Source organism: Ascaphus truei, chromosome 5 (genome assembly GCF_040206685.1).
Source record: "Ascaphus truei isolate aAscTru1 chromosome 5, aAscTru1.hap1, whole genome shotgun sequence".
NCBI classification, from domain to species: Eukaryota; Metazoa; Chordata; class Amphibia; order Anura; family Ascaphidae; genus Ascaphus; species Ascaphus truei.
Window position 1 is genome coordinate 157,444,899 of NC_134487.1, and position 27,270 is coordinate 157,472,168.

The window sequence follows — 27,270 nt, forward strand, 5'->3', positions numbered from 1 at the left end:
GAGTGAGGAGGGAAGGAAGAGGTCTGCACAACATGCGGGCCGCATACCGTCTGGCCTCTCTGTGGGGCCCTGGCCGGGCGCCAGTTAATTAAATAAATTTAAAAAAAAAGTTTAAAAAAACGGCGGCGACTCATCCCTCCTCCCAGCCCCCTCCCTCGCCCTCCCAGCCCCCTCCCTCGCCCTCCCAGCCCCCTCCCTCTCCCTCCCAGCCCCCTCCCTCTCTCTCCCAGCCCCCGGCAGCCGTGTGTTTTGTTTTTCTTCCGGAGAGGTCAGAGCATGCAGGGGGCGGGGCTTAGGCTAGAGTACCGGGGAGAGAGGATGTGCTGCCTAAGGGGTGTGTGTGTGTGTGTGTGTGTGTGTGTGTGTGTGTGTGTGTGTGTGTGTGTGTGTGTGTGTGTGTGTGTGTGTGTGTGTGTGAAAAACGGGCTGGTGGGGGGGTGGGCTGCTGACATGTGAGGAGGGGTGGGCTGCTGACATGTGAGGGGGGGTGGGCTGCTGACATGTGAGGGGGGGTGGGCTGCTGACATGTGAGGTGGGGGGTGGGCTACTGACATGTGAGGGGTGGGTGGGCTGCTGACATGGGAGGGGGGGTGGGCTGCTGACATGTGAGGGGGGTGGGCTGCTGACATGTGAGGGGGGGTGGGCTGCTGACATGTGAGGGGGGGTAGGCTGCTGACATGTGAGGGGTGGGTGGGCTGCTGACATGGGAGGGGGGGTGGGCTGCTGACATGTGAGGGGGTGGGCTGCTGACATGGGAGGGGGTGTGGGCTGCTGACATGTGAGGGGGGGTGGGCTGCTGACATGTGAGGAGGGGTGGGCTGCTGACATGTGAGGGGGGGTGGGCTGCTGACATGTGAGGGGGGGTGGGCTGCTGACATGTGAGGGGGGGTGGGCTGCTGACATGTGAGGGGGGGTGGGCTGCTGACATGTGAGGGGGGGGCTGCTGACGTGAGGGGGGGTGGGCTGCTGACTTGTGAGGGGGGTGGGCTGCTGACATGTGAGGGGGGGTGGGCTGCTGACATGTGAGGGTGGGGTGGGCTGCTGACATGTGAGTGTATTGTGAGAGCTGAGTGCTGTGAGAGTGTGCAGTGAGAGTGTGTGCAGTGAGAGTGTGTGCAGTGAGAGTGTGTGCAGTGAGAGTGTGTGCAGTGAGTGTGTGTGCAGTGAGTGTGTGGTGTGTGCAATGGGAGTGTATGCAGTGGGAGTGTGTGCAGTGGGAGTGTGTGCAGTGGGAGTGTGTGCATGCAGTGGGAGTGTGTGCGTGCAGTGTGTGCAGTGTGTGCAGTGTAGAGTGTGTCCTGGGAGTGTGTGCAGTGTGCTGTGAGCAGTGTGTGTGCAGTGTGCTGTGAGCAGTGTGTGTGCAGTGAGCAGTGTGTGTGCAGTGAGCAGTGTGTGTGCAGTGAGCAGTGTGTGTGCAGTGAGCAGAGTGTGCAGTGTGTGCAGTGAGAGTGTGCAGTGAGAGTGTGTGCAGTGAACAGTGTGTGCAGTGAGAGTGCTGTGTGCACTGTGCTGTGTGCAGTGTGCAGTGAGAGTGTGTGTAGTGTGCAGTAAGCAGTGTGTGCAGTAAGCAGTGTGTGCAGTGAACAGTGTGTGCAGTGAACAGTGTGTGCTGTGTGCACTGTGCTGTGTGCACTGTGCAGTGTGTGCAGTGAGTGTGTGCAGTGAGAGTGTGTGCAGTGAGAGTGTGTGCAGTGAGAGTGTGTGCCGTGAGAGTGTGTGCCGTGAGAGTGTGTGCCGTGAGTGTGTGCAGTGAGAGTGTGTGCAGTGAGAGTGTGTGCCGTGAGTGTGTGCAGTGAGAGTGTGTGCAGTGAGAGTGTGTGCAGTGAGAGTGTGTGCAGTGTGTGCAGTAAGCAGTGAGTGTGTACTGTGTGCAGTGTGTGCACTGTGCAGTGTGTGCAGTGTGTAAAAAAAAAAAACGGGAGCCACGTGAAAACCGCGTTATAACGGGGTTTACCTGTACTTATCATATCCCCTCTTAGATGCCTCTTTTTTAAAGTAAACAGATCTAATTTAGCTAGCCTCTCCTCATGAGTCACATTATCCGTCCCTGTTATTAATTTGGTGGCTCTTCTCTGCACTTTCTCTATTTCCATAATGACTTTTCTAGGGAGTCGTTTCCAAAATTGTACTTCATATTCAAGGTCTTACTAATGCCTTATGTAGGGGAAGGAGAAAGGAGTCAGGTGGTTATATTCAAGTCACTTAAGTGGCTTTAAGGCAAAGGGGAGAAAAGAGAGGGAGGTTGGGTCAAGAGATGGTTTCTTTATGCCAACCTTAGGGTAATTAATAAACAAGTTAAAAAGCAAGGATCCCAGTTCCGATCCTTCAGGTACTGTGAGGATTCGCCATCCTGGCCGTCTCCTCACCCCAAAAAACCTTCCGTGACGGATACCCAAGATGCGCGGTTTCGTGGTCCCAGTACGTGTGCGCGGACCTCGCGCATCCTGATTCCCCACCCGCGGATTAGGATCCCGTCCCTATCTCTGTCACACGACGCGTCCGTTCGGCCAGCCTTCCCGCTGGTATGCGAGTCAAGCTCCACCCCCGCTCTGGGGAAAGTTAGGACCGCCGTGGGAATGACGCACATTCTCGGCTTTGCCCCCTGACCTCCGTGACGTGCACGACTTGTCCCGCTCCCTCTTGTCCCAGGAATCAGCTCCACCCTCATCCCAGATCAGGCTGCATCATAGGGCACACCTGTATGCACCAGCAGCCAATCAGCTCTTTCTTCCTGGTTCTGCCCTGGCTGGCTTCTGGAGGCTCCTCCTATTTGTACCCTCAGTCTGCTATCATTCCTTGCTGAGCATAGTCCTTGTGACGCCATGCCTTGCCACATCCTTGTTCCAGAGACCTTGCCTTTTCTTCCTGTTAACCTCTTGTTGCCTGAACCCTGCTAGCACCTTGGACTCCGCTTCTCTCCACTCCTGATCCAGCTTGTCTGACCATTCTCCTGTCTCCAGTCCTGACCTTGGCTAAGTACTCCAACGATCCGATATTCTCCTATCCTGAACCTGGCTACGTAACCCGACTATCCCATACGCTCCAATCCTGAACCTGGCTATGAACTACGATGATCCACAACTCTCCGCTCCTGAACCTGGCAAGTACCTTAACCATTCTCCAATCTATAACCCTGACCTAGCTTGAACGACTACTCTACATCCTAGGCGCGCCCGCGTGCCTGTGGGTCGGCGTTATCCAATCCCCTACCTCAGCACCGTGGTCACGCTTCGTTTGTTGTGAGCTACGCGTTGCAGGTACTCCACTCACAACTATAGCCCAACATGAAAAAGTTCCATTTATTATAACTGTCTGTTGCCTATCCTTCAACCAGTTTTCAATCCAGGTGCAAATATTTTTACTGAGTCTAATTTGCTTTATTTTATACCCTAACCTCGTGTGGAATCATATCAAAAGCCTTTTGCAAAATCTAAGTAGAGCACATCAACTGTATTACTCTGGCCTAAATTCCTACTTACCGCCTCAAAGAAACTAATAAGGTTAGTTTGGCATGACCTATCATTCATAAATCCACGCTGACTATTACCACTAATTTCATTTCCATTAGGGATTCCTGAATATTATCCCGTACTAAACTTTCAAGTAGCTTCCCCACTTTTGATGTCGGGCTTACAGGTCTGTAATTCCACGGTTGTGATCTAGCTCCCTTTTAAAATATAGGCACCACTTCTGCTTTACGCCAACCTTGTGGTACTAAGCCTGTGGAAATGGAGTCCTTGAATATTAAATGTAATGGTTTGGCTATTACTGAACTTAACTCCATAAGAACCCTTGAATGTATGCCATCGGGCCAGGTTCCTTATTTTCTTACATTTTATCAAGCCGCCTATGAACGTCTACCCGAGGTAACCAGTTGTTCGTTAATATAGATGTTGTGGTTTCCTCCTGCGGCACTGCTATTGCAATTGATTCTTCCCTGGTAAATACAGAGGCAAAGAATTTGTTTAATAACTTTGCTTTTTCCTTATCTCTAATAATTTGCCTGCCCATCTCACACTGAAAGGGTCCTATATTTTCTTTTCTAATTTTTTGTTATTAAGGTACTTAAAGAAACTTTTTAGGGTTGATCTTACTTTCTATGGGAAATGAAGCAGATAACGAACTAAATAGAATAGATGAGGAAACAAGGGTTATGGAGGTAGAATGATGGCAAGTGCGCGTTTGGCAAGGAGCGAGACACTCATAGTAAATACAGATAACACTAGAAAACTTCTAAAGACTAAACCAAGTTGGCACAGAAAGGAAGGAGAAGATAAGATAATAGTACAGGCTGAAAAAAACTTAAATGCATGCTTGCTAATGCAAGAAGATAAAACAGATCAAATGGGGGAGCTTAAATTAATAGCTACAAGGGAGCAGTATGATATCATAGGCATTACTGAAACATGGTGGGATGAAACTCATGACTGGGCAGTTAATTTAGAGGGTTATTCCCTTTTTCAGAAGGATCGAGCAAATAGAAGAGGAGGTGGAGTATGCTTATATGTGAAACCGGATCTAAAAACCTATTAAAAGGGAAGATGTTTAAGAAGGGAATGATGAAAATGTAGAGATCTTGTGGATAGAAATTAGCAGTGGAGGTAAAAGAATAAAAAAAATGTTTGTAGGGATATGCTATAAACCACCACATATCTGTTAGATAGAGGAAGCTAAAATACTTTTGCAAATGGATAAGACATCAAGGCATAATGAGTGATTTTAATTACCCAGACAAAGACTGAGACAATGAGATTAGTATGACAACAATAGGTAACAGGTTTTGGGGGGTGCTTAAAGACAATTATATGACCCAAATTATAGAGAAACCAACCAGAAGAGGGGCAATACTGGATTTGGTAATATCAAACATTGTAGAAGTAATAGCAAATATTCAAGTCCTGTAACATTTGGGTAACAGTGATCATAACATGGTCTCATTTGAAATAAATGATCTAAAACAGATTACTTGGGTTCAACTAAAACCTTCAACTTTAGAAAGGCAGATTTTAATAAACTGAGTACTAATCTACAAGTAATACATTGGAATGATGCTTTTGAAGGGAAAAATGTAGAAGATAAATGGTAGTCTGGCCTCTCTGCCGAACATCAGGAAATATGGTGTGAACCCAGTGGACTCATGTCACGGGAGACCAGGCAATTTACACCTTTTTACCAGGATCATTCTTTGAGCAAAACAAGGTAATTAAATAAATTGTAATTTATTCGGCATAAATTCGCATACACACTGTCAGGGTCTCCTAGGCATCCTGCTCCCAGCCATAGTTCCTTTCTCTGTCCACCGGGTGTGATGCTGATTTCTGTCTGCTCTGGGTTCCTCTGTCTGTCTGTCTATCTATCTTCTTGTTGCTCCTGTCCTCTGTCCTTATAGTTCCTGTTTCCGGTTCCTCCCTTGCCCTTGTTTTGTGTCAGACTCCTAAGCCCATGCTTCTGCTTCTGATCTGTTCCTGTACCAGTCCTGTTCTTTATTGGAGTCCTGTTCATATTAAAGGCCCTTGCTATTTAACTAGATTGGCCCAGTCTATTTCCTGCTTGCAAGACCCAGACCTGTCCCTGCTCCATAGTCTCAGCTCCTGCTCCCCTGCCAAGTTCCTGCTCCCCTGTCCTGCTCCTGTCTTCCTGTTGCCGAACCCCGCGTGTGACCCTGATGTTCCTGCTTGCTCGACATTCCTGCTTGCTGCCTGCCTCCAATCTCTGTGTGTGACCCCAACGTTCCTGTTTGCTGCCTGCCACCGACGAACATTCTTTGCCTGTTCCCACTGTTCCCGCTGCTCCTACCCGCTACAGGAGTCCCCCGTGACACACACAATGGAACACAAAATACAGACGTAAAACACACTTACTGGGGGTCGAAAACTAGACTCTTCTAGGTGCAGGGAACTCTAAATAAAAGTTTTACCCTGACCGGGACTTAGCCTGGAATCTCCTGGTTCCCAAATCGGCGTGAAGTTCCACACGCCACCGTTCCCTTCTCTTCTGAGAACTTGGACTCTTTTACCACGAGCTACCACCAATCCTCTGGAATCGAAATCGGCATTAAATCCCAGCCATGACCACTAAATTCGATTTTGAGAACTTGGTCACAAAAAGCTGGACTTAGAATCTGGCAGGCAGACTTTCCTGGCTTGAAATCGAAGCCGGTTGCTTTGCGATTCACGCAAGAGCAACTTTGAAAAGCCCGCCCGCGTTCTTTCTACTGGGAATCTCCAATCTTATTGGCTCAGATGTTTCTTATAGTATTTGGAGTTTCATTCATGAAACTCAGCAGCCAATCATTGCGTGGAAACTTTCACAGCAGCCAATCAGAGATAAGCCGGTATGAAAAGCCAGGTCAGTGGAAAATCTTAATTTGCCAAGGGACATGCGCAAGTTTGCCACCTCCATCCCTGGCTATCTCATGCCACCCGCTGGGCCAGGCTCCACTAGGTCTGGCAGAACAAATCACAGCCCGGACGACTGCCATGGTCCTTTGGACCTGGGTACTTGAGCCTTTCCCTGCTATCCAAATGGCTTTCACACCTCCTGCATCCACTGGCTGCTTTCAAATCCGATGTCCAGCAGACTTACTGGCACCACTGGGGTAGCCCTGACAGTCTGTCTGGGCATCAGTTCGGAAAGTCCTAGAACATTACAGTACACAACAGTACTATACATTACAATGTATTAATAAAAGATACTTTAATACATCCCTAAGCTCTGGGTATGGGGAATAGAATAGAAAAGTGTACTTTTATTTCTATCAGCCTTTATTCCCCACACACTATCTATGAGATTTAGCCTGGACTCTGAGAGTCCCCTCACAACCTTATCTATGGTTGGAGCACCAGGAACCCAATACAAGCTCTGGGCTACCTGGGCATTAACTGAGGTACCCCCCTTAGCCTAGGGATCCCCTCACCTACAGGGACACTGTTTCATCCCTGTGCCCCATTTATCTTTCTGAGCTATGCTGAAGCAGGGAACCCTAGCGGTGAGTCGCGCAAGCGTTTTCAAGGGGAGATATTGCCGGGACAATGTGCCTACATGTATCCGAGAATCAGGCATGATTTCCGGGTACATTTTTAGGGAACCGACAACTCCGGACCCCAACTACCTAGGCACATTCTGGCAACAATTCCTACGCAAAATTCCCCTTGAAACTCATGCCCTAGCAATCCCTGCTTGCTGACATGCTCATTGCAGACAGTATGTAAGAACAGTACACTGTTACTGGGTCCAAGAGCTAATTCTCTTGAACCCTTATATACGGATATGGGGTAACCAAAAATTGACTTAACCTTTGAGAGCCTGGTTACCCCTTACCGTCACAACTCATGCCTCGTATAGTTGTAGGTACCAAGTGCTCTACATGTTTGCTCCACCCGGCCTTCTCAGAGTACCGGAGGGTACCCAGCATGTCTAGCAAGGTTCGATTGAATCGCTCCAGATGGGCATCTCCTTCAAGATAAGGGGTCATACAGGACTTCTCAATATTAAGTAGCTTCAGGAGCTCTTTGATCAGCTCTCTCTCGAAGTCACGCCCCTGATCTGAGTGCATCCGATTCGGTAGACTGTAATCACAGTTCCCACAGTACTTTAGCCACCACGAGGGCCTTTTGATCTGAGGGACTTGGGTGAATCAGGTATAATGATCAGTTATCACGAGAACATTCCCGATGCCCCTTGAGTCTGGTACGATACATAGGAAGTCCATACAGACTAGGTCCATGGGACTAGAGCTCTTCAGGTGGCCCATTTGGGCTGCATGTGTAGGCAGTGTTTTCCACTGTATGCACCGCAAGATATCTGGCAATGGTGTTCCACAGATTCCCGCATTTTGGGCCAGAATCGGTCTCTTATGAGTCCGAAGGTCTGGTCCACTCCCATGTGTCCGGGGTCATCATGTAGGGACCTTAGAACTTGGTACTGCAATCTTTTAGCAGAACTAATTGTCTCCTATCTCGGTGGTTGTGATAGGGGATGACTCGATAGAGGAGGCCATTGTCGATTTGAAATTTGTCCCATTCCCTCATGAGGATAGCGAATGTATCTGGGGGAGCATGCTTCATTAAGGAGGGATTCTTTCCTTTGATGGCAAGACAAAGGGCTCCAGCCGCATGATCTCGTTTCTGAGCCATAACTAGCTCTTTCCACCTCATTATGGAGTCTTGAGTTATGGACATGGCTTCCAGATGGCAGTATGCCGCAGGGAGTGCCCCTGACTGGCATCCCAAAGAGTCCACCAGGCGAGTTTGGAGAAGGCCACCTTGTCCTCCACTATAGCCACTGTGGAGAACATTGCCTGAATCCCAGGACCAGGAATCTCTACCCATTCGCCATCGTCAGGTGCTGAGCTCAATCCGTGCCTTTAGGACAGAGCTTCGGCTCCTACATTCAGGGGGCCCAGCTTGTATTTTAGGGTGAACTGGTATTTTGATAGGGTGGCCAACCACCTGTGACCGGTAGCATCCAATTTGGCGGTGGTCAGGATGTAGGCCGTTGAAGCTGGCATCCACGTGCAGGACGAATGGTTGATCTGGATCTGCATAGGCCTGGACAGGAGCTTTGGTAAGACTCTTCTTTAGCTCCAGGAATGCCTTCTCACAGGGGGAAATGACCGAACTGCGTTCGAGGGGTTGCTGCTTTTTGCCGAGGGTCTTCCGGATAGATTCTCAACAGATTATTGCGAACTTTGGCCTTACTTGAATATCCCTCCATGAATCTCCGTTAGTATCTTCAGAATCCCAGGAAGGAACAGAGCTCCATCACGTTCTCTGATCTAGGCCAGTTCACTACTGCTTCCACTTTGGCTGGGTCAGTGGCCACCCCTTCCGCAGATACGATATGGCCCACATAGGTGACAGAGGTGTGTCAGAATCGTCATTTGTCAAGGGACACTTCAGACCTTCCTTATGTAATCTGTTTAAGACCTTCAGGAGGCGTGCTTCGTGCTCCTCTAGTGTCCATCCGAAGACAATGATATTGTCTAGATAGACCAGCCACTCTCAGGGATTCATGTCTCCGATGGTCTTTTCCATCAGTCTCTGGAGAGCGGCGGGTGCTCCACAGATGCCTTGGGGCATCCGAGTGGATTGATAAAACCCAAGGGGGCAGAAAAACGCTGTCTTCTCTTGGTCTTCAAGTCTCATGGGGACCTGGTACTACCGAGACCGCAGGTCCAGCATACTGAACCACTGACTGCCAGATAAGGCGCTGAGGATCTCTTCAATCCGAGGTAAGGTATATTGATCCGGAACCGTGTGATGATTCAGTGTGCGATAGTCCACGCATAGGCGCACGGAGCAGTTCTTCTTTCATACCACCATGATGCATAGGGGCTGCAAGACTCAGTCACGATGCCAGCAGTCTCCATCTCTTTCAAGACGTCCCTCAAATCGTCCACATCTCTGGGAGCGATACGTCTGGAGCGTTTTCAGAACGGGGTGGTATCGTCCAATCGTATCGTATGTTGAGCACTTTTGCTACAGCCTACATCAATGTCACGAGAGCATGGAACTGGGCCATTAAAGCAATGGCATTGTCCTTAGTGCCGTAAGCTGTAGTTAAGGCCAGGATAAGGGCTTGGGCATCGGCCTCCGTGTGACACTCGTGGTACAATCACACTATACTGGCTGCCGGGGGCCGCAGGCACTCCACGATCCGCTGTCTCTTGACTGCATCAGAGCAGGACCATTCTGGCAGCACTTGTACTGCATGGTCTCTCCACTCCTCAAACGCTTCTTCACCCAACGGCGTAGCCCACACTCCAGAGAAAGCTTTTAGCTTGCAGTAGTGGTGGGCTTGTGATGACTGCACAAGTCTGTCAGCCAATAGCTGCAGTGTCTCTTCACAGGCAGGTTCTCCCTCAGAGCCAGAGCCGGCACGGCCAGATAGTCTGCTTCGCTGGGACATTATACTAGCCACACCTTTGCAGGGGCTTCCTAGGGAAGGGGGAAGGTTAGCTCCTACGTCCAGTTTGGGGACAGGTCCTGAGCTAGGGTCCTCCATTTTGACTATCAGCACGGGGTAAATAATAGGACACCCACTGGGTAGGCCTCCCATCAGGAGTAGGGCCTGAGGCCCATCATCCTTGCTTAGGTCACAACCGGCGTTAATGAGGACCATACTCCAGGTAGAGGTGGGGTCCCACTTTAGGCCCAGGGGCTGAGCTGTGACTTACCCTGGCAACCCCCTCAGAGCTAGGCACATGGTATATGAATGGATATTGGCCGGGACATGGCCCACGACCACCACGTGGTTGGGAGGTACCTGGAACTCCACGGCCTACTGGTGGACCTCCTGTCTTTACGGTACAAACATAGTAATTATTTAGTTTAGTTTGGTTCAGGGCACCCCAGATCTGAATCTCTGTGGCGCCTCCAAATGTATCCCCCTTTGAAGTGCAGGCGCAAGGTGGTACTTTCCTGGTCAATGGTCCAGATCAGGGAACACTTGTGAAGCAGACTTGGTTCAGGTCCTACGCAGCGGGGGCCTCCAACATAAATCCCCTCACACCTTACGTGATGATGGCTCCAGCCGGAGTGCCTTGCTTCAGACAGCCACACGCGAGGCCGTCCGCAGGCCACAGGTCACCACGTGGACATTTGCAGTGGTGCAGGTTGCAGCTCTATAACATAGGGTCCCTATCTAGGGCCTTCCCTGCAATACTATGCTCAATAGTGGTCGGGCCTAACTGGTGCCATAGGGCAATGTTCTGGCCTAGTCCAGGGGCTTACTTGCTCCCTGGACACATCTGTCCTCTTTGCTGGCTCCCTCAGGACTAACCACGCAGTCTTCCAGTCCCACGGAGGAGATACGGATCTACAGAATGGCCGCTCACTCCTCATTGGCTGGGACGGCCCATGTGACCTAAATCCACCCCGAGGCTTCTGGGAGTTATAGTTCTGCAATTCCCAAGATAGCCGCCGCAACTTCCCCCCCATCCGACAGAGGCCTCAAGGATCACCCGGGAAACCAGCGGGCCAATGCAGGGCAGCTCCCCCTCCTCTGGGCAGGTAAGGGGGACCCCGTTACACCTAATACAACCAGCACTCCACCCCATGCTAAGAGTGCGAGGCCTCTGTAAATGTACTCACCAGCTTCTTGTCCACGCGTCTCCATGGCAACGCGGCATCAAATGACGCCCGTTACCATGGAGACGTGACATCAAATGACACCGCGGGTCACATGACGTGACATCACATGACCCCGCAGCATCATTTGACGCTTCGTTGAAGGTAAGGGGGGGCATGATTGAGCAGAAGAGCAGGCAGGGGGCGCAGCACAAGAAGTTGGCCCACCCTTGATTTACAGGTTATCAGGCAAGGTAAAATGATGGGTTAGGCAAGGCAAAGTCCAAAGCAGATTCGTGGTCATACACAAGGGAATCTGGCAGTATACAGAAATAGAAACATGAACCGTAGTGAGAACCAAAATTGCAATGCAAGGAACACAGTACTTCCTGATCATTAAAAGTAGCAAAACATGACAAATCCTGTTTAAAAAAAACCCCCAAAAAACAGTTCTATAGTATTAGATCATACTGTCTGTTTTTTTTTTTTTTACACTCCTAATGCCATTTTTTATATTTTTAAAGGAATAGTCAGTCTTTAGTTGTGTGCGTTTAGAAAGTCATATCCACCTCCTCTTTTGAAACATGGTATAACACACCTTTTTGAACTCCGGCGACAAAATATCACAAACAGATCTGTTGCTGTGTTCCAAACAGCAGACTGTCTATTACTATGAAAGATGTAACAATGTGTTACACGTATTAATATAATGTTACATATCAGCTGCAGCATTTCACAGACTGCAGCAGAAAGTTAGAACGGGGCCATTTCGTTAGACACCCAATCAGGTTTTTGACAGTTTTATAACAGGAGCACAAAATTTTAGGTAAAAATTTAGAATTATATATTGAAACATGCTTTATACATAAAAAATAAGAAAAAATGCGTAGCAATGCCTCTGGGCTTTGTAGTTTTCTCTTGCCTCAAACCTGGTGGACACTTGCAATACTGCTGCCAGAACATTTTCCAGTAACAATATGACTTATCCACTTCTGTGACGGATAACACAAGCGGCTCTCAGGTCATGTAATCATTACACATATGCAGTGGTTTTCAAACTTTTAAGACACGGTGGAACACTTCACAAGTGTACAGTGACTCATTGGAACCCCCTAAAATGTATTGTGACTTTGTTGAACCCACAATATTTTTATGCTATGTGTCTAAACATACTATTGCTGTGCAAGGGTTTATAGTTTCTAAATAAACTATCAGCTTTATATACTACAGAATATAAAATGTATACTAACATAGAATAGCATTTAACAACCTTTAGGAATTCTGAAATTAAAAATATGGAAAAATACAATTGTAGGATCTTGAGGAATAAAATGTCAGCCATTGCCCCAGATAGCATGGTGTGAAACCCATGGATCAGAGGTTGAGAACAACTGCACTAACAGAAGAGGAGCGTCTCCTGTTTTGTTCTTATCAAGACTTCCTGAGAGCAGTGCTCTCAATCAGCCCTAGATGTGCAAAAAGACAAAGCGACATCTAAATGCCAGTCCTTGTTACTTTCACTGTATGTCATGAAGGCACTGAAGTGGTTAAAGTACAGTAGCAATCTGTGAATTTTCTTCATGAAACAATGAAAGAAGAAAACTATGAGACGCTCTTGTTCAGAACAACCTGATAAAAATCTGGATTAAATGGTAGGGATTGCTGCTTTTAGTGACACAACAGTAATCTAATACATATGTTTCTAATCTAGTCTTATTTTCTGATTTCCAGACTTTGCTGCAGGAGACAAAACAAGAATGACACTATCCGAAAATCCTCAAAATTATGATACAACCACCCTCACTGCAGACTGAAAGGGTACCATCATCTCTCTGTTTGAGTACTTTATACATTTTAAACAATATGCATATCAAAACTGTACAGGGATCCACACAAGAACTTCAGCATTCCAAAAATCATGGACAGTTCTAAACAAAATTTGTTTGGAAGAAGTTTACCAAACATGCACAAAACAGGACCCGGAAAACTTGCAGTGAATAGCTGAGGAACTCGAGAAAAATTGAGTTGATCAAGGCAGAATCAGTCTTGAATTCTTTATCTTCTGTCTAAGACTGTTTTTCCTTGGAGTACTGGGCATTAATATGATAATTGTATTTCACCAAGTGCTATGTACGCTTCTGTATACTGGTTCGTAAAGTGTTTGCATTTGTTGTGAATTATTTTGTTATAATTGTATGTATATTTTGTCTTGGTGTAATGTGTATGGTCTGATTTGACAGTGCCTCGAACTTGAAGGTTAAACTAACATTGTTTGGCCTTCATTTGGAAATCTATTATGGCTAAAGCTTTATTATTTGCTTAATTTGTATACAGTACTGGCCAGTATTTATACATTACAGGTGTACACTATAATATAAATATTAAACAATTCATGAATAATTTATTAGGTAGGTACTTAAGGATGCAATTAAGTCACGTGTGACGTGGAGATGGGGATGTTTCTTGGCATATCAAGATAAAAGAAGATACGCAGCAGCACGGAGGCCTGTTTAGGGTACAGGTCATGAGAGACATCACAGTAAAAAATCAGTGATGTACTGCAGGGGGTATGACGTTTAGCATATTCACTTTTCAATGCTTTGATGGCCCTTCTAGCTTTAAAGGGGTTAAAAGGAGGTCAGGATAAAGTTAGACATTTAAGGGTAACTATTTTCAGAAAAAATGGATGAAGACGATGAACCCTAGTTATGTTTACAAAAAAGGTATGTCCAGTAACAATTTACGCAAAGTAAGAAAAATCCAGGAGCTCATGACATTACTGTTGGGTAACACCGTGTCAATCTCATATATACATAATGTAAGTGACAGAACTGTAGCCATCAATTACGGGGGGAAATCAAGCAGTGGAATAAATAGCTATCATGCCTCCGTGACAAGCAAACAAGTATCAGCTATGAAGTAAAATCCCAATGTTGTTTCTGTCTCAATGTGGTGCCCATGTGTCACGGACCCTAGGGTGTTAGGTGCAGGATTGACATCAGTGGCCTTGAACAGCAGGTGGAAGGGGAGATGTAACGGGTCAGGGGCAGGCGGCGAAGTAGCGTTGGGGTCACAGGCAGAGGTAAGAGGCAGGCAGTGAAGAGGTGTTACCCAGTCACTCAGAGATCAGTGCAGGCAGCAAAGTACTATCGTCGGGGTCACACTGATCGTAGACATCAGAGACAACAAGCTTACCATGAAACCAGCACACCCCTCTTCAAAGTTTCTCAGTAGTGATCAATATCTCTCACATCGCTTTGCCATTTCTCAGGTAATAGAATAAAGAAATGTGAAATTGCTATCAGTGATGTTATGAATCACTGAAGTGAGTTGTAGTCAATATACAGGTGCAGCGGACGTTATTCGAACAAATCACGGTGCCATTTTTATGTGAGCTCCTGTACTCCACGTGACATTAACGTGGCCAATCGCCCCAGGCATACGTGTTTATCGCGGTTGCTTTGTTTGAATTTTATGGATTGTGTGCAATTAAATGCAATGAAATGAATGAATTGTAATGTGTACAGTACTGTGCTACTGTGTCAATTTCAGGTGTTTAAAAGCCAGAACACTAAAATGCCATTTTGTGCACTCGCGTCTTAAGGCGGTACGGTTGGAAGAAATCCTGCGCCATCACATGGGTATTCCGAGGTATACACCGCGTGAAGTGTTTCAATAACGGCCGCTGCATCTGTATACTCTGGAGATATTGCGAATATTGCGTTTGGGCAGAACTGTGTTTGTATTGGACAGATACAATCCAATGCACTTTGTAACTCCAACTCATAAACCCCTTTTGAATATGTGATAAGCAAACGTAATGATTCAGTAGCTACTCATTTTCAAACCGCAACCGTTAAGTACACCAATTCTTTGAGCATGAAAACGTGAGGGAACGTTGTGTAAAATATTGTTTCTGTTCAAGTGGTATGCAATGCTGCTCTTTCAGCTAACCGTAACAACTGTGGGATGTGCTTAATTATACATTCAGCAATTAGGTTTACTTTTCATTAGAGGAGGAGGAGGGATGTATACTATTTCATTAATGAAACTTGTTGGACTGCAGTGACTAATTGTATCCAAACAGTCGGTGTTTCCTTGGAGCCCATTATACAGATGATGAAGGAGAAGCTCATACTGAGACTTAGGCCCCGATCAGACAGGATGCTACGCGATGTGCGCGCCCACGTTCGTCACTCTTTCGGTTTGTTCTGTGGGAGTTTTCAAACTGGAAACGACACCCGGCGGCGAAGTGCAGCGTTGACGCCGCTGCTCTTGAAGGAGACAACTGAAGTTGTAATTTCAAGCAGCAGCCGCGTCACGTGTACTTCGCCAGCCAATCACAAAGACGCACACTTTGTTTCTTTTTTTTTAAATTAAATGTACATTTAAAATGCAACACTGTTTATGTACCGTAGGAGAATGTAAAAAAAAGTGTTAAGATCGAAATGAGTGAGATTTTTGTATTCTTACTTCACGGACATTAATGGGACCATATGTGTTGATAATTACAGAGACAAGTGAAAATCGGTCTACATGAGTGAAATCTGACCGATCTGGGTGGCTTCTGATGAAGTGGTAGTGTTGTAATAAACTAGGGACAGTGGTTCTCAACCTCTTTTGAGCAGGTGCAAAACCCAGGAGGGTTTTAAAAATCTCAGCACCCCTGCTCTTAAAACCTCACTCATTCCCTCCTCACTTATACACATATACACTCACACTCATTTTCAGATCACACCCCCACACTCATCCACCCTCTTATTAAACACTTCACATTCACCCTCACACATCATACTCACCCTTTAATTCAACACACACTACACATGTATCCCCCCTTCTCACACAGCACTCACACCCTCTTTCTTAATTATAAACACATAATATCCCAGCAAGCTCAAGAACCCCAAAACCCACCACATCATTTATAAAGCATACATATAGTGTCAAAAAGTAAAGCTACTGAGCGTGGCCAAATGCATTCAACAAAAGACAGAAATGCCAAATCCTGTCCATAATTATAAACACATCAACCCTTCACTGACTTACTTAACATACCTTCCTCCACTCCACAAATAGCATTAGCCTCCCTAACTCTCCCTACACAAAGCCATCACACTCTCCTCCATACACACACAGAGCCATCCATCATTCCCTCTTTCCTCCCACCTTCCCACACACCTCAAACATGCCAGCTGCTCAGCGGGCGCTTGCCATGCTATCTGTCCTGGGCTGGAGAGGTTGATTGTAGCCTTTACATCTCCAGGCAGTGCAGGAGGTGCCCGCTGAGTTCCCCTTGGGCAGCAGTACCCTTGGCAGGGTACAGGCACACCAGGGTTGAGAAACACTGAACTAAGAAGTGTTCTCACAACTTGTCCATAGACATTTTACGGAAGCTCATAAAATAAAAACAATTATTCTGCACCTTATTCCAATTTACATTTAAGCCGTTGTTTTAGCTACTGTGTATGAATATCAATCCTGTGGGGATCAACATACAGGCAGTCCTCGGTTATCCGACACAATGTGTTACTCAAAATGGCGTTGGATAGTGAAACGTTGTAAAGCGAAACACGTTTTCCCATAGGAACACTGTTTAAATTAAAGATTCCGTTCCTGAAGGCATTTTTAACACTAAAATACACCAAATATTTTATGCAGGCAACAAGATTTGCAGCACACACAAATTATATAGTGTATATACTGTATTATATATATAATATAACATAATAAATAATATATTATATAGTATAATATAATATTATATAGCATAATATTATATATATACGCTCTTATGACGCTTTGCAACGTTGTTTATGTGTATGTGTATATATATATACACATACACAACGTTGCAAAGCGTCGTAAGAGCGTTGGATAAGCCGTTTTGGCGTTGTAAAAATGAATATAGGTATGCATTGCAAAGCGTTGGATAAGCCATTCGTTGTAAAGCGAAGCGTTGTAAAACGAGGACTGCCTGTACCTGTACATGATTTTGTGGTTACTGATAATCTTTTCCTAGAAACCAGTGTACGAAATCCAGTTCAGTGATATTATATTGTAATATGTGTATGAATCCGGTATGAAGACAAAATGCCAAGTATACAGTATATTGTGTGATTTGCAAGGGTTCTTTCTTTCTTTGGTATATTCTGATAAATTCAGTTATATTGGGATGGTATTTAGTTATAGAGCAGCTGTGGTGAGTTCTCTGTAGCGGGTGACATTTGAGTGACTATAGACAACTGTGGTTAGAACTGATGGAACCGGAAGAGGCTAGGGCATTAGGTTGGATCTTTCCAGAAGATGTGCCTATTAGGTCATTCTCTGTATGGAGGTGTGGGCAGTTTCTTATCAGATGACATCAGTTTGGCTGAAGGACCTTATCTGGTAATAGAATTAGATAGCAAGAGCTGACTAAAGGATATTATCTGGATAAATATCTAGCAGGGTAGCTAGCGGTACAACAGAGGGATTACACCAGAAAGATGTGAGAGAGACAGGTTAACACCAGGAGATGGAGATCAAATACAAGGATTACACTCAGAAACAGAAAACTATGCAACCATCTTTGACAATACCATAATTTATGTGGAACGTCACCGCCATTTTGTACTATTTTTGTATGTATTTATCTTCAAAACAAAGTTTTTTTGAGCTGAGACTAGAATGCTGAGTACTGAGGTGCTGGATTAATCGGAGAAAGAGAAATAAGGACATTTTAAAACCAGCAACTACTAAATAAGGATATCCGGGGTGAAATAAATCTTATGAAATGGCTCATTCCAATATATATTGTTCCTAAAAAGAATAAAGTGTTTTTATGTATAAACATGTATTTTGCATTCCTATTTAAGTAAAATAAAATATAAAGGTTTAGGACCAGAATGTGTGTTCCAAGTTTTTCACAAGTATCTCTGGGTTTATCCCTTTATTGCAAAAGAAGCCTAAGTCGATTGCATGCCCCTCTGACAGAGAATGGAATCGTTCTGAACAATCTTGCATTAGAGACATGTTTTTCAAATAACTGGAGTGTTACGTTAATACAAATAAAACTGCAATGTTTTGATTGAAAATTGTAAAAATCGAAAGGTTTGTCAAATGTGTTTTAAAGTGATATTTTGTAAAGAGAATGATCTTACATGAGAATTTGTATTTTAATGCTCTTTTGTACTTTATTACAGCTATATAAATTTGCTATTGTTTAAAAGTCTGGAAGTTTTTTGTCCTTTTTCTGAAGTCAGCTGAATTGTGCATCCTGAGATAATACTTTTAATCTCTTGAAAACAATACTTATCTGAGTGGAACAAATATACTGTTGGTGCTACGCTCAGACTGACTCCAGCGGCCAACAGGAAGCAGCATTGTATTGGTTGACCAATGCAACAATTTTGGATTTATTTTTTTATATCGCCAATTTAAAGTTACATAGAAACGTATGACTTGACTATAGATTAAAGACACATGGCCCACCTAGCCTGACCATTTTCCTATCTGCTGTAAACCCTCAGAAATAATTAGATTCTTGGCTTTCTTTCGTATTTAGGATAGCCTTAAGTCTATTCCAAGCATTTTTTAATTCCGTTACTGCATTAGCCTCTACCACCTCTGTTGGTCGGCTACTTCATGAATCCAACACCCTTTTCGTGAAGAATTACTTCCGCACATTTCCACTGAGCCTGCTACCTTTCAGCTTCTTGTTCTAGAACTTCTCTTTCTCTGAAATCTGCTTGCGTTCTGTACTTTGTTGAAATCCTCTATGTATGTATTTGTATTATGTATTTGAAAGTTTCTATCCAACTTTATTTCTCTACTCCAAGCTGTATATACTGTATTAAGGTCCTTTATATATAGTGTAGACCAGAGGTGTACACAATTTTTAAGTTGCGGCCCCCTGTCTTCTCCTCCACCCAAAAACCACACCCCCCCGCTCTCCGGCACTATGTTTGATGTCACATTGCAATGGGAACACGTTGCCATTTCACGTCACGTCATGGCGACACGTTTCCGGAGAGCAGGCAATTACAGGGGCCCCACTAAATTTTGCACATCTCTGGGTGTAGAACATGCACCATTTAAGTAGCCATGCTTTGCACAATCTCTTAATTTATTAAATTCCTCCGGGAGATATGGTCTTCAGAAGTGAACTCTAGTAGTCTTGGGGCCAGATCCACACATCTCCATTAAATCAGGGCTCATTTCTCTTAGGTTAATGAATATCCACAAAGCTAATTAGATGCACAAACAATATTCATTATCATAGGCTTAGCGTCATGTTATTATAGCAGAACTTTGTGTTAGCTTCAAATAACGTGATGTTTAAATTTGCTCCCATCCAGAACCTGAAATGTGTTTAATGTTTTTTTAAAAATTGTGTAAAGGAGAGGGAAATAACGCTGTTGTTACTTAAATCAGACCCAACTGTGGTGTTACACCCACCCAGACTCTGCAAAAGCCCTGTTTCAGGGTCTGGATGTGAGTAACAGCAAGTTTAGGTACTTTTTCTAACCTACTGTATGACCTAACTAATGTTTGTGTGTTAACCATAACTGACTTTAGTGGCTATGAGATGTAAGGGAGAACTCCTCTTTTGAATCTCTTTATCACTAACGACCACTAAAGTTAACGCAATATTCTTTCCGGGAGATAACACGACTTAACGGTATGTTATTAGCCTTTGAAGATATGCTGTAAGGCTTAACGTAATTTTACATTTGGTTAATGCCATGTTGAGTCACTTAACGGAGCTCTGTGGATCTGGCCCTTAGTGAGATCTTTTCAATGACTCACAAAGCACTGATACAGAGTATCATCCCCCGATCCGGCAGTACAGCAGCAAGTCAAGGGCAGTTAAGGCTGGATCGGGGTGCGATACCCTGCATCGGCGATCAATGAATCCCATCGATGATATCTTGAAAACTGATGTTCCCTGAAGCTCTAAACAGCACTGTTTAACTCTAGGGGACTCCCAGTTGTCTTCAAAGAAGAGGACATTAATGCTTCAGCTACAAAGAGTTGACGTTTAGAGGCATTGCTCATCAGGGATATTCAAAGAAAAAAACTGCACACCAATTATGTGTATGTGTAATCCTGTGTGTAAAATAATAAATCATGGTTTTATGGGGGGGGGGGGGGCGCACGGGGTGGGTGGGATATTGTGCTTACTACAGTAAATATGTTTTCATTTAAATTGTATTCCTACTGTTAAAGAGCAGGGGGTCTCCAGAGCAGAATGGCGTTGATTTCAGCCTCGGGTCCCCTTACTTCCCGAGATACAGGCCCCGATATGGGGCGCCGGTATCCCTCTGCTTTGTTTACATCCCACATGGATTTTAACATGGAGGAAATACCGGCACCCCATACCGTGTCCTGTAACTCGAGACATAGGTTTTCCCCGAGGCTGAAATAAACTTTATTCAGCTCAGGAGACCCCCTGCTCACGCATATTATGAATAAAAATAAAATGTAAGCAGCTTCATTACCTTAGCAGCTATCTGCTAAGGTAATGATTTTTTTATTGGGGGGTTGATACTAGTGTGAGGGAGAAGGGGGTCTCCTGAGTTGAACAAAGTTGATTTCAGCCTCGGGGACCCCTTACTTCCCGAGATACAGGCCCTGGTATGGGGTGCCGGTATCCTTCTGCTTTATTTAGATCCCACGGTCACATGACCCACAGGATTGTAACATGGGGATACCGGCACCCCATAACGGGACCTGTATCTTGGGAAGTAGAGTGTCCCCGGACCTGAAACCAATGTAGTTCAGCTCCTGAGACCCCCTGCTACAATACTGTAATGTTAGAATTTTAATAAACCCCCCGCGATCGCCTGTGAGAGGCGCGCAGTTAGAGTGACTGATTCAGCCTCTCTCTTACTGCGCATCTATTACAGAAAGGCAGATCCCGGTAGGACTGATATACAAGAAAACTGGGGCGCTCCTCACAATTATACACTGATACCCAAAATCTAGTTGTAGTTCAAAGTGGATGTAGATAGGCAGCAATGATGCACATAAATAATAAAATCATGCAATACTAGCCGCTGGTCTTTGCTGCTGCTCAGCCGGTAACGGATGTCCCACGATCCTCACACAGTATGAAGACACAATAAGGCGAGCGCAAGCCAGAAAAAAACAGAAACAGCAAAATGTAAGTCACACAATAGCCTAAAATGCTAAAAATTGAATAGGGGATGGGAGGGGAAATAGGATGGAAGGAAGTAATACAAAATCACTCACACGGCCATGTGTGAGTGTAGACACATCACAACAAAGGTGGCTTTAGCCTATGGCTTGCTTCATTGGTCACTGGTCCTGACGGAGATCTTAGGAGAGAAGGAGGGGAGAATAGCAATAGGTGTATGACACTGTTAAGTGACAATAAATGGTGGGGTGGATAAAATAGATATATAAAAACCACTCACATGGCCATATGTGAGTGCAACACTCAGAGAAAATCCAAGCCTTAGAGGTGGAGCACAATCTTCTTTAGTAAATCACAGGCAGGATAAGCCAGGTAAAAAACAGAACTTTAATGAATAAAAGAAGTAAAAAGTCCAATTGGAAATGTCCCAGAACTCACGGCAGCTCTCCTGTATGGCGTGATCGGCGTTGTACCCTGACTTCCGCGTCCGAAAAGTCTGGCGGCGAACGGCAATCCAGATGAAACTGCGGTGGTATAAAATGTCCAAAAATCCTCCTCAGAACAACATGTTTCGCTCGTAACCTGATTAGGAGGATTTTTACCTGGCTTACCCTGCCTGTGATTAGATATCTAGATAGATTATTATATATATACTAGATATACTAGATATATTAGATAGAGGCACTCTATCACCCATTAATGCGTGTACCCCTCCCCCAGCTCTCCTAGATAGAGTCCTCCTCCTATTACTCTGCCAGGGAGCAGCTGCCCTGCTCTCTGGCACAAACAAAGCCTCTGCTGGCTGGACTAGAGCTCCAAAAAGTATTGCCCACAGCCCTTCTGCTCACTCTTCTTTGGTGCGCAGGTGAATTCCTGCAATATCTTCAGGAGCGGGCTCCAATGCTGCAATCTTCAACTCCTGAAGGGCCGTTCCACCAGCCCCAATGAGGGCGCCATTATACGTGGTATCCATATACCTTCTGGGCTCACCCTGCCAGGCAGGAACAAAAACCCAGCCAACAGCTGTAACAAAAGACCTATTACAATAAAATATATATTAATAAAATCCTTTATATATATTTTTTATAGTTACATATTTCTGTAAACAAACAGGGAGGGTAGGCGGGCATCTTCAACTTCTGAAGGGCCGTTTGAAACTGCAATGCGCAGTCTAAAATCAACTCCCTCGAGCCTTCCGCTAAGCCCAGCCCCCGTGATCAGAGGCTGAATACAGCCCACTGAATGAAGGAAGGGGGGCACCCACACACAATGTGTCCCCTGCTGGCTTTAACAACAATGTTCTTGACTCTGCGCTCAACTATTTCAAATCCGAGTTCTTAAACCTCTGTGATACACATGTTCCACTACGCAGACTAAGAGTACGGGGGGCCCACCTTCCGAGTGTTACAACTGACCTTATAGGTCTCTACCATTTCAGGGATTCCTTGTGGGAGAGCTACAAAGTAACTGGCACAGATCTTAATACTGTAACTACAGATGCCTGCGGAATATGTGCACAAGGCAAATAAGACATGCAAAAGCACAATATTACTCTGACAATCTTCTCCAGAATACATGAAACCCAGCTAACAATATATTCCAGCCTTCTAACCATCAACAACCATGTAATATCAATAAGGAGGATATTACTCTGACAAATCCCACAGACATTACAAATGTATTCAATGATTACTTTGTGTGGTGTGCTACTAACTTATTAGCGAAACGCAACCCAAACCACAAACATGAACCTCATTCTGGAAGTACCCCTATAGCCCCACCCTCTCCCAACACTGCTCACAATTTTCAATTTGTCCCAGTATCCGAAGAGGAGATTACACAAGCGCTCTTCAAACTAAAACTAAGCAGCCAATGTGGACCAGACTTACTGCAATCCAAGTTCCTAAGACTTGGTACACCAGCCATTGCCTAAACAATTGCTTCCATAATCAACTCTATTTTGTCTGCAGGCCATATCCCCAAGACCTGGAAAACTGCCAGAGTTGTCCCGATCTTCAAAAGTGGGGACAAAAAGACTATCTCAAACTAAATGCCAATCTCTCTTCTCCCAATACTATCCAAAGTCATGGAAAAATTTGTTCACTCCCAACTAAGTGATTTCTATACCAAGACAAATTTCCCTTGCCAATTCCAATCTGGCTTTTGCCCCAAACATTCCACAGTAACTACTCTCCTAAAAGTTTGCAATGAGATACAGTGTGTAATGGAACAGGGACAACTCACTGGTGCAATATTCCTAGATTTTGGAAAAGCTTTTGATACTGTTGATCATGTTATCCTGCTTAACAAACTCCAGTACTCTGGAATAGGGAAGCATGCTTTAAACTGGTTTCATTCCTATCTATCAGGTAGATCCCAACATGTGTCTATCTCAGGCTCCAACTCCAACCCCTTGGATATCACCTGTGGTGTCCCACAAGGCTCTATTCTGGGGCTCCTACTCTTCTCGGTGTTCATCAATGATCTTCCTACAGCTTGTAAGGGAGCTTTAATACACATGTACTGCACCGACACACTTTATTCGAGCAAATACCCAGTATATACCTGGCAGATACCTGGAATGCGCCGCTCCTCACCTCTGACAAGCCCCGTTGCATTTGCCTTCCCAGCCTGGGTTCATGCCTGGCTGACGGGCGGCTGATCTGTTAAATTATAATGATTAGGATTTAATAGGCTGCAATGCTTCGCGTGTCTACCAGATGGCATAAATTCATGAATTGTAATGCAGTATATATATATATACTGTGCAGTATTGCAGCCAGCGGGAATAAAATGCTTCAATCCCTGCCTGGAAAATACCTCAATGCACTCGGGCAGAAAACAGTCACAAACCTCAATACACCCGGGTATACCCGAATTCGTGGGACTAGCCGAGCTCGAATAAAGTATGTCGCCAGTGTAAGCAGATGACACAATCTTATTTGCCCTAGCCTCTCCGACCTTGAACACATACTTCAATCTGACCTTTGCGAGACTTGAAAATTAGATTTCCCAAAACAAACTGTTTTTAAACAGTGACAAGACTGTAACAATGGTATTTGGGACCAAGGCTACATTTTTAAAGCTTCCAATGACTGAGCTCCAGATCAGAATCAACAGTAACACCACCCTATCTCCTGTTACTAGTTTGAAATACTTGGGCATATGGTTTGACTCCCATTTAACATTCGGGATGCACATTGATACCCTGACATCCAAAACCTATGCCAAACTAGGTGTACTTTACAGGAACAAATCCTCCCTAAGTTTGCTGGTCATAAAGTGTATTGCACAGCAGATGCTAATGCCTATTATCGACTATGCGGACATAGTTTACGACTTGGCACTCCAAACCCACCTTAGCAAACTTGATACCCTCTACAATTCAATATGCCGTTTTTTCCTCCAATGCAACTACAACACACACCACTGAGAAATCCTCACAGAACTAGGATGAGTCTAGGATCAAAGTTCATCTTTCCTCTCTTGCCTTCAAATACTCTCTGGGCAAGCTACCCATCTATCTGACCAAGCTCCTCACCCCTACCACATGCAGCACTTATCATCTGAGATCTGACTACAAAAGACTGTTCATGGTTCCAAGGAGCAGCAAAGTATTGGCCACTCCTCCTTCTTTTACCGTGCACTGCAAAACTGGAACAATCTACCGGAGACTCTCACAGCCATCACCAGTCTAAGTTATCTCAAAACTAAAGCTGTATCACATTTTAATCTGGTCTGTAACTGTTACATACGCCTATAACATTTATTATCTCTAACTTTACATGCTATGTCTTGTATATAATGTATACCCTGGTCACTTATGTAACTGTATTTGTAACCATTTATTGTTTGTCATCTTATCGCTATGCCCAGTACATACTTGAAAACGAGAGGTAACTCTCAATGTACAGTATTACTACCTGGTAAAACATTTTTATAAATAAAATAAAAATGTCCAATGGGGGTGGGGTTATTACTATTGTTGCCTATGTAAATAATGTTTTAATTACAGTTTTAGTTTTTTAGTGCAGTGTATTTGTTCAATTTGGCTTCCCTTGGAAACTAGCATCTATAATTGCTACCAATTAGAAAGCTGTATTTGTAATTAGTGTAGTTAGTCTATAATTCACTTTCTAAAGAGATTGTTAGAATGTGTTTTTTCTCCAAACAACAGTGACCTTTTCTCACTGCATTAATGGGTTAACAATCATTGAATTTCATTGTCTCATTAATTCATACAGCAAGTATTACCTACTACCCCCTGTTATAAGGGAGTGTGTATATTTGCACAGCTTGTTTTTATTTCCACAGGTGCATGAATGCCATGGGTAAAGCACACACATAACAGGAAAGTCCTGCTAATGCTATGCATTTAGCTTTTTGACAGATGAATGGCATAACAGAATCCATGTATTTATGAATTTTATGACAGTGTTGATTAATTGGTGTTTAAAGACTGTACAAGGTATAATACAAGAGAGACTGAAAAATGTATCGTCTGAATTGACTAGATAGTAGATGTGACATTTACTTATAGGATGCTTTTTAATACATGTATTCACAGATGATCTCATCATGTACACCTGTGGCTCAGGTACATTGACGATATCCTCTTCATTTGGAATAGTTCTGCATCGCTGTTTCAAGAATTTTAAAGTCATTTCAATAACAATACTCTAAATTTTAAACTAACAACTGACCATAGTAAAAACAAAATCACCTTATTGGATCTCAAGATCAAGAAAGATGACAACAATGACATAGAGACCTCAGTATTTAGAAAATGTACAGCTACCAACAATCTTCTATGAGCCTTCAGTCAACATCCACCATCACTAATTCCAAGCATTCCCACGGGCCAATATTTACATCTAAGATGTAACTGCTCAACAATAGCAGAATTCAAAACACAAGCGAAAGATCTCAAAGAGAGATTCCTTGACTGTGGCTATGCATTAAAGAACTTAAAACGAGCTTATAACGATGCAGTTGAGAGTAATTGGGACACACCGCACTCAACTAACATCAGAGCTAGCAAGGTCGAAATCAGATGCATAGGAACATATAATCATAGGTGGAATCAAATCAATCTTTTCAAGACATTGGCATATTTTGAGATCTAGCAAAAATATTATATACAACCCCAAGCAAAACAAGTAGGAGATTAAAAAAATCTACGTGATGACTTGGTACAGGCATACCCCGCATTAACGTACGCAATGGGACCAGAGCATGTATGTAAAGTGAAAATGTACTTAAAGTGAAGCACTTCCTTTTCCCCACTTATCGATGCATGTACTGCAATCGTCATATACGTGCATAACTGATGTAAATAACACATGTGTAACAGGCTCTATAGTCTCCCCGCTTGCGCACAGCTTCGGTACAGGTAGGGAGCCGGTATTGCTGTTCAGGACGTGCTGACAGGCGCATGCGTGAGCTGCTGTTTGCCTATTGAACGAGATGTACTTACTCGCGAGTGTACTTAAAGTGAGTGTCCTTAAACCGGGGTATGCCTGTATATAGTCATTTACAATGCAAACCCTCAAAATCATTGCTCACTTCCTCTCTTAAAATGCCCTATCAATATAAAAGTTGCAAAGCATGCAAGTTCATATCAGCTGTAAAAACCTTTCAGAATGCTGACAACTCCAAACCTTATGAGATTAAGCATTTCATCAATTGCAAAACCAACAATGTGATTTATCTACTTACATGCAGTTACGGCCTACGTTATGTGGGCAAAACCATATGTGAGCTAAGAAGGCATGTCTTAGAGCAGGGGTGCACAAAGTGTTCCCCCTGTGCCCCACTTCCTGCTCTCCTTCCCTGCTTGCTCCCCCCCCCCCCCCACCTGCTACACAACATCACGTAACCCAGCGGCGGCATTTGATGCCGGGTTACCATGGTGATGCATTGCCGAAGACAAGGTAGGAAGGTAGGAGAAGTTACAGAGGCCTCGCGCCGTCCCCCGGCATTTAATTTAAATGCCTTGGGTGAGAGCGTGGGAACTCTGTAACCCTCCAGTTTGTGCACCCCTGTCTTAGAGCATATTGTATC

At 44.5% G+C, this 27,270-nt stretch overlaps 1 protein-coding gene and 1 long non-coding RNA gene across 4 annotated transcripts in view; one reads left to right on the forward strand and one right to left on the reverse strand.

The window, feature by feature from the left end:
• The window catches only part of LOC142495526 (organic cation/carnitine transporter 2-like), an 85,744-nt gene extending 67,465 nt beyond the window's left edge, over positions 1-18,279 (forward strand). The window contains exons 10-11 of one of the 3 annotated variants that reach the window (XR_012801755.1): positions 2,961-3,100; positions 12,801-18,279. Coding sequence is in view for 2 of the 3 variants with exons in the window: in XM_075601120.1 (XP_075457235.1) it covers positions 12,801-12,858 (58 nt within the window). In the remaining variant the exon portion in view is untranslated. The other 2 variants (XM_075601121.1, XM_075601120.1) reach the window with 2 other exon arrangements.
• The window catches only part of LOC142495527 (uncharacterized), an 81,555-nt gene that overhangs the window by 16,635 nt on the left and 37,650 nt on the right, over positions 1-27,270 (reverse strand). The window lies entirely within an intron of this gene.